The sequence below is a fragment of the Medicago truncatula genome, chromosome 1 (assembly GCF_003473485.1).
Source record: "Medicago truncatula cultivar Jemalong A17 chromosome 1, MtrunA17r5.0-ANR, whole genome shotgun sequence".
In the NCBI taxonomy this organism is placed as follows: domain Eukaryota; kingdom Viridiplantae; phylum Streptophyta; class Magnoliopsida; order Fabales; family Fabaceae; genus Medicago; species Medicago truncatula.
Window position 1 is genome coordinate 53,120,734 of NC_053042.1, and position 13,524 is coordinate 53,134,257.

Here is a 13,524-nt window from a genome sequence, read left to right on the forward strand (position 1 = left end):
ATTATTTCTATCATTCAAAAACAATTTTGGATGAAACTACAATTTATAGCTTTTGGATTAATTAGATTCAATTCTCCAATAAATTTTATATTTTTATTATTACAATTTATTATTTTCTTTTATTGCCCTTTACATTTCTTCTTCTTTTTGCTTTGTAATTAATTTAATGAACCAAATTTAATCAAAAAACTTAACGAACCAAACCAGCTCTCGAAAAATATTTATGGTCATGAGTCACCAAATTTTAGATTTTCCTTTACGGTGTTTCTGTTCATATTTACTGTATTTTCTTCTTTTACCTTTCTTTTACACTATATTTTATCATTTTTGGCAACTAACTCTAGTATTATTTAACTTAAATATATTTTATCAAAAAATTTAAAATATATGAACAAATATTTTGTAAAAAAAATTGGTTTAATGATCGCATTAATATATAGAAAATTTATTTATTTAAATTAAATAATATATCTACATTTAGTATTGATCTAAATATACATTCAACTATGTCCTTTTACTTGTACGTAACTATGTCCATTTTAGTAATTATATATTCAAAAGTAATTTTGATCGAAATTATCTAAATAACATTTATTTGTTTAATAAATTATGCATTATTATATACAAACATAAATCAATTCTCAGTCAGAATCAATTCTGAAAGCTGAACCAAACACACTATATATAATGCACAAATTTCTATAATTGAGAGACAAGAATGACCAATGGAATGAGGGATCTGTTAATTTTTTTGGTGCTACCATTGCATGTATGAAGAATTAGGGGTTGGTTTATACGAGGGCCTTTGCATAGCTAGAAGGCAGAGAATATTAAGAATTGAAGTTCAAATGGATTCATTGGGAGTGATTCGATCACTGTGATTCAGAATTTACAACATGGAAACAATGACAGTGTTATGGGAAGGAACGTTATGAAAAAAAATCAATGGGAGTGTTATGGGAAGGAACATTATGAAAAAGAAAAATCAAAGAATTAATGACATTAAACTGAAACGTTAGGGTCACACATGTGTATCGAAAAGCTAACAAGTGTTCGGATGTTTATAACCAACTTGGATAGTGAAGGCGACACAGGAGCTACTTATTTAGAAAACCCTCCTTCATGGATGTTTGTTTTATCTTGATGATTGCTGTGGTGTTTAGAACCCCATTTAATTTTGTTGTAGTAGTTGTTTTTCTTTTTCTTTTTTGGCTTATACCGACACCCTTATTTATATAATGCAATGTCGTTAAGTTTGCGAAACATACCAGAACGCTATTGTATAAAAATAAATCATCAAAACCGACACAAATGATTTTTTTTTTTTTTGTGGTGGCCGGGGTTTGAACCCCGGACCTTACATATATTATGCATTATTCCTACCAACCGAGCTAAGACGACACAAATGATTTAAGATTTTTTTTTCTTTTTCTGAGAGAATGATTTAAGATTTATTACAAACATTATTCTTACATTATATATTTTACACAGAAATGTATCTTTTTTTCACTAAACACATAATTGTATTGAAGCAGATAGAGTACTTCGTAAAATAAAAATAAAAATCTTAAAATTAACGTAATCTAAACTCGAGTATAGTTCAGTAAGACTTAAGGAGTCTTTAGCTGAATGCAAGTAAAAGTATTAAAATACTAAAAATACTATTATGGACGAGTACACATTTTGAACATTGTTATTTACTTAACTCTTGCCAAAAAAAAAAGTTTACTTGATAAACAATACTTATATAGATATAAATATTAATACCTTAAAAGAATAAGTATAAAAAATTGAAAAATAGACCACTAGAAATATCATATTACAAGCACAATCAGAAATTGCTAACTTTGCAGAGTATGGAACGAGCGTCGTTACAAAACTACCAAAAAATGGTATTATTTCATAGAGTACCTTCCCTTTGGTTCGTTATGTTGGGACCCATATAGACGTATTTGTATGTAATGCTCAAAATTCAAAATGTCAAACTTATGGGGGAGAAAAAAGAAAGACATGAGGGCCATACACATTCTCCTCAAGAATCCTGCTATAGACCTCAATTTGCTGCAAGCGTTCCCTTTTGTTTTTGGTATTACTTTCTAATGGAAAGTAATTATTTTCAGCTAGCTCATACTGTCCCTGTTTGTAAATTGTTGTAATTACACAATCAAGAATATTATTATGTACCGTTGTATATGCTTTGAGTCAAACAAACACCTCCATGAGACCATTCATCTTTCCAGCTTCATTGATCTGGGCTTAGGTTGTGACATAGCTTTCTCTTGTTCAGTAAGTGCATGACGGAAATGGCATCTATGGCCATAAGGGCACACAACCCCAGCAAGGACCATCCTGCAGACCTCAGTTTTGTAGCGTGGGTGGCGGATCACTGGGCGAAGCTCCCCAATGCCATGAGCGAATTGACAGTGGTCTCCATAAGGGCATGTGCCAGTTTCCTGCCATTTGTTACAGAGCTCAGTCTTGAACATCCCCTGGTTGTACACAACCATCTCAAGAGGCTCTTCCTCTTTCTGCCCTCCTCGCACAAATACCTTTTGCTGCAAGCATAGTAACACAAAATTTCAACAATAATCAATTCTTCCGAATATCAACAATCAAATCTATATAATGTCCACTCATTGTTATTAAATGGTGATGCATCTACAATCTACTTTGACGTTAATATGAGTGTCAAGGCATGGCAGAGCATTTTGAATATGAGTCAAATAAAAAAAAAACAATAAGATGAAAAATATAATCAGTCAAGATGAAAGAAACATTAGTATGACTGTCAAGGAATGGCAAGGCAAGACATTCATGAATAGTATATGCAGAGCTCTTGACACAGTTTATCCCAAAATATATTCAATCAATTGCTTGACTGATCATCCGAGAAATTACCATTTCAAAATTGAACACAATTATTTGCATCCATTCATCTTTATCTCGAAGTATTGTCCTTATTTTCAACATAAATAAATCAAAGCATATATTAATAATAGAGGCTAATCCCAAGCACAAGATGTGTCCAAGGCTAACCAATGAAGATTCAAGACATTACCACAGTCAGCACTGAGTAACAAAACAAATAACTAAATGGAGACAAACTAACAGCACTATACGTCTATTGAAAGCTACACCTACAACAGTGGATAAAACCATGAAAAGAAATTGAGTGACATATTTTGCATCCCCTGCATCACTTGTTACTTGTAAAACCAGTCCAACCATTTAGCCCCTTTAAAACTTAGTAAAAAAAGGTATTGATTTTGGCAACTAACCACTACCAACAGCACTGCAAATTTCCATACATGGCTATCATAAATATCTTAAAATTCAGAAATGTAGAAAAATAGTATACATTTGACCTCTTAAATACTCCTATAATGTAGACATTGTATGACTCATCAATCTTCCTAGTCTTGCTAGTTCTATATACTATTTCAAGAGTTTATTGAAAAGTGTGAGAAAGATTATTTAACCACCTTAATTATAATGTAAAAACTGTATGGCTGCATCAAAATTTAACTTAATTGGAACATGACACTAAGCACAAAGAAACATGGTTTTAAAATGTGGCCGCTGTTGCAGTCGCTGCCTTTGCAATATTGCAGCTATTGCGGTGGTATTGTGGTCCTTGCGGCGTCAACTTAATTTTTATTAGCATGAATACTATAATTTACTATTATTTATTTTATGGCTCATGTATCTTCCGTTTCCTCTCTAAAATCTTTATCTCATATCATCCATCTATTAGTTTAAAATATCACTAGTTCTTTAAAATACTCTCTAAATCTATGATATAAAGAAAAAGTAAAGTATAAAAATAAATTGTGTGACCACTAGTTTTCTGCACCCAATTCCCTCATTACGGCACTGCGAAGTGGTTTCAAATGTGATTTATGATCACACCACAATTGCGGCTTGATGCGATTGCAGACAATACCGTGGGCGCATCAGGTGATGCATCCACAATTTGAAACCATATACAGAGCACATTGGCACAGAACACAGGTTAAAAGGTCACAAAAAGGCTTCAAAGTTTAGCTTATCTGTTTTGCCTCATGGCAAACTAGAGCTAATTTGGTCCTGCAACACTACTAACCAACAACTAGTATAAACTGGAGTCGAACTTGCATCTTTGCAAAAAGCACACGCAAATGAAAAAACAACCAAACTACAAGGTTTGTTACAGCTAACAGGTAATGACACAGACAAGCAAGGTTTTACTTCATTTGGAAGGAAAATAATTAGATACTAACAAGCAATTCAAATTTGGTATATAACTATAAAAGCAATAATTACACATTAAATTAAGCTAAGATCACAATAACAACAGCAGCAATAATAAAAAATAAATAATAATAATAATAATAATATAATAGTAAAAAAAACTAATTAAATAAAATAAAAGCAATCATAACGTGCGTGTGCTTACAACTGTATCAGATTGAGTGGAGGAAGCGCGGGAGCGAGTAGCGCCTTTGGTGCGGCAAGCATTGTTGTTAGTTACGACGGCCGGAGGCGGAGCAAGCTTCAAGTAGCCATTGGATCTAACAGAAATGCTCTTTGGAAGCGAGAACCTCTCCGTTTCAACACCGTTATTCTCAATCACACTCGTCGGACTCTCATCAGATTCGGAAGCTTCCTGCAACTCCTTGTTGTTATTGTTGATGTTATTGCTATTCCAATCAGCACAGTTTTCCTTTCCATCTCCAAGATTCAAGCCACGGAAACCTTGCAACACATCAAACGGAGTTGATTGAGTCTGGACGGAGGATCCACCGCCATTGAATCGGTTCTCCAGCGAAGCTTGAACGAGAAGGTTCAGATTCTTCTGCAACTCTTTGTTCACGGCACGGAGCTGTCCGTTTTCCTGCTGCAGAGCTTCGACCTCTTTGGAACTTTCCAGAAGGCGACTGAGAAACATACTGTGACGATTCACCATATCCTGATGCTTCTGTATCACGCATGAGTCGTACTCTGTTCCAAGGTCAGAGTAAGGATAAAGCGAAAATCCGCCGCCGTTGCTGCTGTTTCCGGCGAGCGATGATGGAAGATCATTACTCAGAGCAGAGTACAACGAAGCAAACACGCCAGCGTTCGACTGCATGTGACCGGCGTTGTTGACGCCGATGCCGTAACCGCTTTTGGATGACGGAGAACAAACGTCCTTGTTATGCATTTTGATCGGTGAAGTAATACTGCAAAATTACCAGAAAACGATTAAAAAACGTGACGAAGATCGCGATAAACAAAAATTCATAGATTCATAATCATTTCACGCATAAATCAATGTATACATTTTCAGATCAATCAATAAATTGGCGAATTAAAGTAACAGTTTAACGATCGAAGAAAAATTGAAAAACCTAACCGATTCAAGAAAATATACAAACGAAATTAATAAAGCGCGCTAAAAAACGAATGCGATTATTCAAAGAGAAATGAGAAGAAAGCATTACCGATGAAGAAGAAGAAGAAGATTCACAAATTCGATCGTAACAGAAAGGATGAGAAACGACGAGAAGCTCCACCTTCACAAGCAGAAGCTTCTCGAAAGAGAGAAAGATGAAGTAAAATTTGGAAAGAGAATGATATGGTTAGTTAGAAGAGAGAGAGGTGGAAGAAGAGTTTATATAGTGACAATGGTGAAGAGGGTGTGTTTGTTTGGTGCGAGGGAAAATCAAAACCGTCTTCAACACACTTTCCAACAGAATTCACTTTGCGATTTTCGAGGCAGTGGAGTTAGTTTCCATAATTACCCCTCATAATTTCAAAGCAACCGTGTATTCCTTGTGGTGTTTTTTGGAATTCAGTTTGTGTCTTCGTTGTAAGTGAAATGCATCTACTGAATAAGACCACTGATATTTAATCGAATGGTTGAGATCAACTGGAGGTTTACCAGAAAAAGATCCTTCGCTATCAGTGTATATTCTTTCTTTCTGGTTTTATTTTTATGCAATATACTCCTCTACGACTATATTCTCTTACCAATTTTGTACATGCTTTATTCATGAATAAATTGTATGTTTTATTGGTTGATTGTATAAATTGTATGTAAATGTGTTTATGTGATTTACGTCAAAATCCTAATTATGCACTTACTCACGGCATAATCACTTAAACTAGATAAATTAAATTGAGTTGGAATAATCATAAATTTTAACTCAATTGACAACAAATATAGATACTGAAATTACTATGATGTTGCGAACGGAGTCAATTCTGATTTTTCTATTTATGAGTGTGATTTTTTAATATGTATATTTGTATAAAATCATTGTCATGACAAAATTCTTCAAATGATCTTCTTTCAAAACAAATAAAAAAAAAATTCAAATAATCAAAACAGTTTAGCGGGTTAAATTGTTTAGGGTTTAATTTAGACATATAATTAAAATGAGGTACATATATGTGATTTGGCAGAACTATTACAATGTTAGTGGCATATCTTATTTACTCAATTGTTTATGTACATTGAGGTTTAATAGTAGAAGAAATATTAGATGATTATCGATATACATTGATATTTAGATTGTTGCACGAACAGTTCAATATAACTGGGTATTCTACCAAATTATTTTACGACACCCCGCTTTAATAGTATGACATGTAACATATCCATTACACCGATATTTATGTACATCGAGGTTTAATAGCGGAGAAATATTAGATGATCATTGATATACATTGATATTTAGATTGTTGTATAGATAGTTCAATGTATTCTGTTAAATCATTTTACTACACCCCGTTTTAATAGTACGACATGTAACATATCCATTAAACAGATAGACTACATCCATTAAACTCTATGAGGAACTTATTTTTCATTAATAATTTATTCACTTAAAAGTTACTTTAATATACTGATAATAAAAATAAAAATTATATTTAAGCCATTAGGATTGGTCCAGCCACGAGGGATTTTGATGGTATGCATGAGATCTTAAGTTCAAACTTCATTCCCTTGTACATAAAAAGTATATTTATTATTATTAATTTTTATCATAAAAATATTGACAATCCCTTATTTAGGTTTTAAAAAATGGCAGAATATTAACTTTAAATCAGTTTTTTTATTAAATCATATAAAGTATATCATAATAAATTATAAGCATCAGATAATTTTTATGTTAAATTAAAAATATATCACTTGAAAGGGCCAGATCAATATTCCAAATATATTTGAAGGACCAAAATGAAAATTTACCAAGAAAGAAACCACACACTCAAGTACCTCTAGTTGACAAACCGGATGATCTATGCTAATCAAAATTCAATCACATCATATCAATATTCAACACCAAGGTCCACCATATGTTATTTATATTGTTTATTCTTTTGAAGTACATGTGTTTGAAAAATTAATATTTTTTAAGTTGTAACAGAAAAATGATAAGAATGCAAGAAAGTTTAGAGAGCGTATTGAAGGTGCATAGTTGCGGTTAGAATAGCATTTGATTACACATAATGCTTGAATTTGAAGTTAGTTACTAGTAGCTGGTAGTCTTGACTTGGGTTTCCCATTTTTAAGTCACAAACTAGATTAAGACACTTATTATTTACGAATAAATAGAATCCAATCATGTTCTTATTTGGAGGGAGAGAGGTTGTTTGCTTCTTTATCACATTTACAACAACCTCTTCGTCTAATCGCTACTCTATCAAAATCTTATATCAAAATGTTTGTTGAATAAAATAAGACACATCCTAAAAATCGGTCCCCATGTTAATTCATTTCTCTCTCTCAAAAGCCAATAGCTAAAGTCTTTTCCATGTGTGATGGTTGTTTGTTAAGTTAGCCATACAATTCTTCTCAAATACTTTTATTTTCATAAAACTAACCATGGTCGGATTATATTTCCCTTTCATTACAGCTTTGGTCATAATGCTATTATAGCTAAAAGCTGATTTAGTTGTTATTGAGTTTTATCAAGGACTAAGGAATATATATATATGTTCCTTTATTTGTCTCAAAATACAAGTGAAAATCTAGCACAGTCTGATTTAAATTAGAATCTTATTTGTGTCACCATTCGAATATAACAGCGAGTTTTACAAAAATATTCCAAACAAAATTAACATGAAGCAGTGCAAGACAAGATCCATTAACTCGATCCAAGAACTAATATGCACCCTCTCCCGGGAATGTCTACTGGCCAGCCTTAAGCTTCATTCTATGCGAGGAAGGGGTCACCCAATGCATCCTCTGAAACTGAAATACAAAAAAGAAAACAAACAACAAACCATTAAAAATATAAACATTTTAACATAACAATTGAATCGTTAAAAAAACAATAATTAAAATAAACATTTTAACATAACAATTGAATCGTAGAAAAAATAATATTTTATATAGCAATTGAATAGTAAAAAAAACAATAATTAAATAAAATTAAACAATTATACTTACTTCGGCGAAGCTCCAAAGCCTGCCTGCACTCCACAATCCACATGTGTGTCGAACGATGGTAGAAGCGACAAGTCACTAGGGCCCTCAGGAAAACCCTCTGATTCAAGCGCAACCTCATGTACCCCATGCCGCTCAGGGTCAGCCTCTCCCTCCTCTTGAACCGACTGCTCATACTGAGGTTACTCGTAGCAGTGCTCCTGAGCAGCGTAGTAGTGAGGGTCTTCCTCATAATGTTGTGCATGGTCCACTATCTGGAACGGACCCGTCTGGGACGACGACCCCTCCCCGCTCATACATTATAGGGATACTATGGTTCTCATTTTTCTCATTTAGGATGATTATTTTAAAAAAAAAATTATATAATTGTGTAAATGTGTTATCTCCCTTACCCGCGGACAAAAGTCGTAAAATAAAAGAGTAAATTTTCAGGACACTTTGTTTTCTTTTGGCCTTGCGAATTGTGGGTATAGTTGTCCATAACAGTGTGCCAACTATTAATTGAAGGAAACACATTTCATGTTTTTTTCTTGCTAGTTGGTGCCATTGCTAACTTTATAAGTGTTTTATTTTTATAATTATGTTGAAAATATAGTATTATTATGTTTCATAAGCAAACTATTAAAGTAATGCAAATTTTTTATTACAAAATTTTCATCATTTACTCCAATATACTATAAATTTATAAACTATTAATGTTGAAAAACAAACTTCTACTGTACCATTTATGAAGTTTGTTTTTTGTTTTTTATTTTATTTTTTTGTTACAAAAAAATTAGGGTGAGGGTATGATGTCTCGGTCTAAGACGGAAAAGACTTTTGGGCTCAAAAAATACTTATAAAAGAATTTACATTTTTTTCTTTTCATTTTACTATTCCATCTCTCTTCTATTTCACTTATTTTTAATTGAGAGTGTGACATACAATAGAAGTAAGTGATATATTTCATTTATTTATCAAAACAACTAGCTTATTATATATTCGAAATTGAAAGGATAACCAATATCAAAGACATTTCTACCAATATACTATAAAATTTTTCTTTAAACTACCATAATTATCAATAACAACTCAACAAACTTGTGCATCGCACGGGTATACGTCTAGTACTTGTCTAATATTCAAACTACAAATCATGGCAAGTTTTTTCTACTATGATCAAATTATTTGCAAACAAAAAGGAAATAGGTTGAGACATAAATCATAAGTGACACATTGTGCAATATGCAAGTTACTAAACCAGAGAATAATCTACTTCATGTCGTAGATGTCTAAAACACCAATCGAACATGGAGAAGCCTGTATCATGAGGATTTGGAAGCGTGATGTACTTTTGTGATTTTTTATCGTCCCATGAATACATGATACATGTTGTAGATAAAACACTGATGACATAAACAGAATTACTCTCATATCCCCACATGTTCGGATTTCTCAATGCATAACAGCTTTTCTCCAACATATTTGACACACAAAATAACGCAATGTCACCCAAAGTTTCCAATTCGACATAAGTCATAGTTGAGAAGTCTATCTTGTACGCATTCCTTATAAAATTGAACTTCATATCAACCACTAAAAGTTGATCGTCACAATTAACCAACCTAAGCCATAAGGACGTTGTAGCATCGGAAATACTCTTCAGTTTTAGAAATTTAATATTTGCTGAATTCAAGCTGAGTACCCCAATGTTGGCCTTGTCAGTGACTACATATATTATATTATGAAAAATCACAAAGTCAACAACCCTCCCTTGATTTTCCATTGTAGAATAAGTAACCCAACCACAATTACGAGATTGATAGACATGCAAACTCATAGAATCTTGGCATAAAACCACCAAGACAAATTCCTCAGAGCATTTGCCAAAAGCAAGCAGGGCATGGTTAGCAAACATATAAGACTGAACTTCGAAGTTAGAGGTATTGATTACCTTGTTTATTCTTGTAAATGGATTGATTAGCATAAATGAATTATTGTCCCCTGCCATGATAAAATATCCACTACAAAACGTAACATAGGTATAGCGGAAGAAATACTCCATCATCTTCAAGCAATAAACTTTTTGTTCGGGTATGCTACTAAGGGAAATTGATCCGTAACCATCATATGAAATTTGAAGAATTAATGGTTCTTGGGATGCCAAGAAATTTCTCCAGTAAATTTTACGAAAAGCCCCTCCAATTCTTGCACACACCGGCAAACTGAAAGAGGTCGTCAAAATCTAGTGTTTTGGAAATGATATCAAGCACATCCCAGGGAAAGTCACGGTTCTCTTCTACTTTCTTCAATTTTTTCCCTTTGTATCACAACAATGACAATGTTAGGTGATTGCTAAACATATCTTTTTATTTATTTCTGAAACATAAGATATTTTATTGTTTATATGATAATATCATGGAAAGTACGATAAAGAGATATTTACCACCCCTTTTACCCCAAACAAAAATCCAGCATAAAATACAAATATGCGTGATCCTCTTTTTCGTGTGAATAGTTAACTTTCCCATTTTTGTGATCATGGATCATGCCAATATATAGCAAACTATAGGTGTCCATTTTCATCTTCATAGAAATTAACATTCTAACTGAAAGCATTAAATATTTGGCATGCATGACATTTTATTGACCCTACTACCCAACAAAAAAGAAAAAAAAGGATAAAAGACATAGGAAAAGTTCAATTAGTGAGGAAATAACATTTCCATGCAATTCCCTACAATCATGTGAGATAAAACAAATACACCAAGAATCAATAAAAGATACAAGAATGAAAATTTTAGATTAATTCTTAAACATAAAAGATACTGGAATACTGATATAACTGAAAAGATTGGAATAGTAAAAATAAATACTACGAAGAAAAGCAATAGAGTGGAATTATTGAAGGGTTGAAAATAAACAGACAAAATTACAATTTATGCTATCGAAGACAAAAGTGATAAGGTTTTAGTTGCATGAGCCGAAAAAATACAACAGATATATATGAGAATACCCTTCATTGTATTGAGATGCTATCAAATAGCTTCCGAAGCTCTAGATCTCTAGGTAGTCAATAGTGGCACAATCACGCCCGTGCATGGAGGCGTGGTGTCTGACCGCGACAGCGTGGGCAGGTCTTGTGTGTGCTCTAAATGCGTTCGTAAGTCTTGGGTGAGGAGCAGGTCGCGGGTCGTAGCGTCCTCCTAGACCGCGAGCCGTTGTCTAGGAAAGACCCAAATTGTCCTTAATTTTGAACCATTTAAAGCTATTTTGGGGGTTTTGTGTTTAATCTAAACCCATTCTTCTATTCTTCTTTGATACTCTTCTTTTATCCTTCGCTGCAAAGTGCAATCAGTCCTGAGCTGAGAGAGTGTTGAGTGCAAAGTTGAACTTCATCTTCACCGTTTTTTGCACGATGCCGCGCCGGCTACTGTCCATTTGTCTCCTCCTCTCCATTGTTTCCTCTTTTCTTTGTCTTCTATGTTTCCTCCTTTCTTTTTTTGTTACTCTGTTGAATCTATTGATATTATTTCCCCCCTTACTATTTATTCTTCTCTGTACTCTTATTTGTATTTCCTTTTGCTACTATTGTTTTGATTTTTTTTTTTTACTTTCATATATTTAAGTGTTGGAGACTTCCATATTCTTTATTTCGTTGACTTTTGTTGGTATTTAAATGTATGTTTTGATTAAGACTTGTGGAATTTTATTGCAATTTATGAATTTTTCGTGAGTTTTGAGTTATTTGTTTAATCTTACATTAAACAATGATTATAGTATTATTCGTGAAATTTGTCCCAAAATGATTAATAGCGGTCATCTTGCTATACGCTATATATCTCACTTTCAGTGTCGGACGCTCTGCGTTGCTACCTGGGAACTGCCTAGCTAGATACCAATATGGATCCAAGAGCTGATTATGTGAATACATTTAGTATGATTCTACTTCTAAAAAATCTATTGGAATAAGTTTTTGAAAATTATAGTCCTTCAAAATTTAACTACTACAATTGCAATCAACAACAAATTTCCTTCAAATTTCCCAAATTTCCCTTTTGCGGCCAAATACACATATTTTCTGTGCCCCCTATCAATAGCCCAACTCAAACAAAAATAGTCCTAGATAGTGTGGATAGTTAACACCAACATAAGTCAAGACGATGGCAAGGTTTAGGACAGATATCAACCCCAATCAATACATCACCATAGATTCTCGGGAAGAATTAGTATCCACCCTTTCTAATATGCTCGCGTAAAACAAGAGACTGAAAGACACCACAGTTTCAAAATAAGTCAACCAAGGACCAAATAAGAATTAGCATTCACCCTTAATACATTCCTTTCAGATTTTTTGTTTATTTTCTTTGGAAAAATTTCATGCAATTAAATGTTTGGGACCCCCAATTTAAAATCCTTGCTCCATCTCAGCCTTCTAATTCAAGACGATGGCACAGACAAGCATCTAACATGTAAGCTATGAAGAAGGAGATCACTTGTAAGATGAGAACAAATGGACAAAGTTAAGATGACTGGCAAACAACAAGAAGCTTCGAAGGGCAATATTGATGGATGATAGGACTATACAACTCATGTTTATTCTAGAAAGAGATAGCAAGGGGCACATGAGATAGATAAATGGAAAAAGAGGATAGGCTGAATGAAAAGTATGTTGAGTTGGAAAAAAGGGAAAATAAAGAATCCTAACAGAATATAAAGGCTAAGGAGTAAGGAGACTAGAGAGGTGGGGAGTGAAAAAATATTGGTATGAGGTGCTATAAAACGGGTTGGACATTCATATTTGTCTTCACTTTTAATGGATAATGGGCCAAAAAAAAAATGAGCTGAATGAGGAGGAGGATCTGTTGGAAGAAAAAGAAAATGAGGAATCCTAACATAATGGTTGCAGAGCTGAATGAGGAGGAGGAGTGTCTTTTCTTTTTAATACTCCAAAAGTGTCACTATATGTCGCAAAGAATCTTAATCCATCAATTAATAGTGCAAAATTAGGACTCCATTACACTCAATCCAACAAAAATTGAACAATTTAAATATGGTGGATATATATCGCAAAGAAACTGCAGAAAAGCATCAAGATATGAGAATTACAATGAATAGTGATAAACTACTAA

General features: G+C 33.2%; 1 protein-coding gene across 1 annotated transcript; it reads right to left on the reverse strand.

Moving 5' to 3' along the window:
* Window positions 1-1,754: 1,754 nt before the first annotated feature.
* LOC25485458 (zinc finger CCCH domain-containing protein 15) lies at window positions 1,755-5,675 on the reverse strand. Its single transcript, XM_013614672.3, has 3 exons — window positions 5,463-5,675; window positions 4,436-5,201; window positions 1,755-2,555 (listed from the first exon to the last, which is right to left on the reverse strand). Exons 2-3 carry the CDS (start codon window positions 5,180-5,182, stop codon window positions 2,229-2,231), a joined length of 1,074 nt encoding a protein of 357 aa, XP_013470126.1. The 5' UTR covers window positions 5,183-5,201; window positions 5,463-5,675; the 3' UTR covers window positions 1,755-2,228.
* Window positions 5,676-13,524: the final 7,849 nt, after the last annotated feature.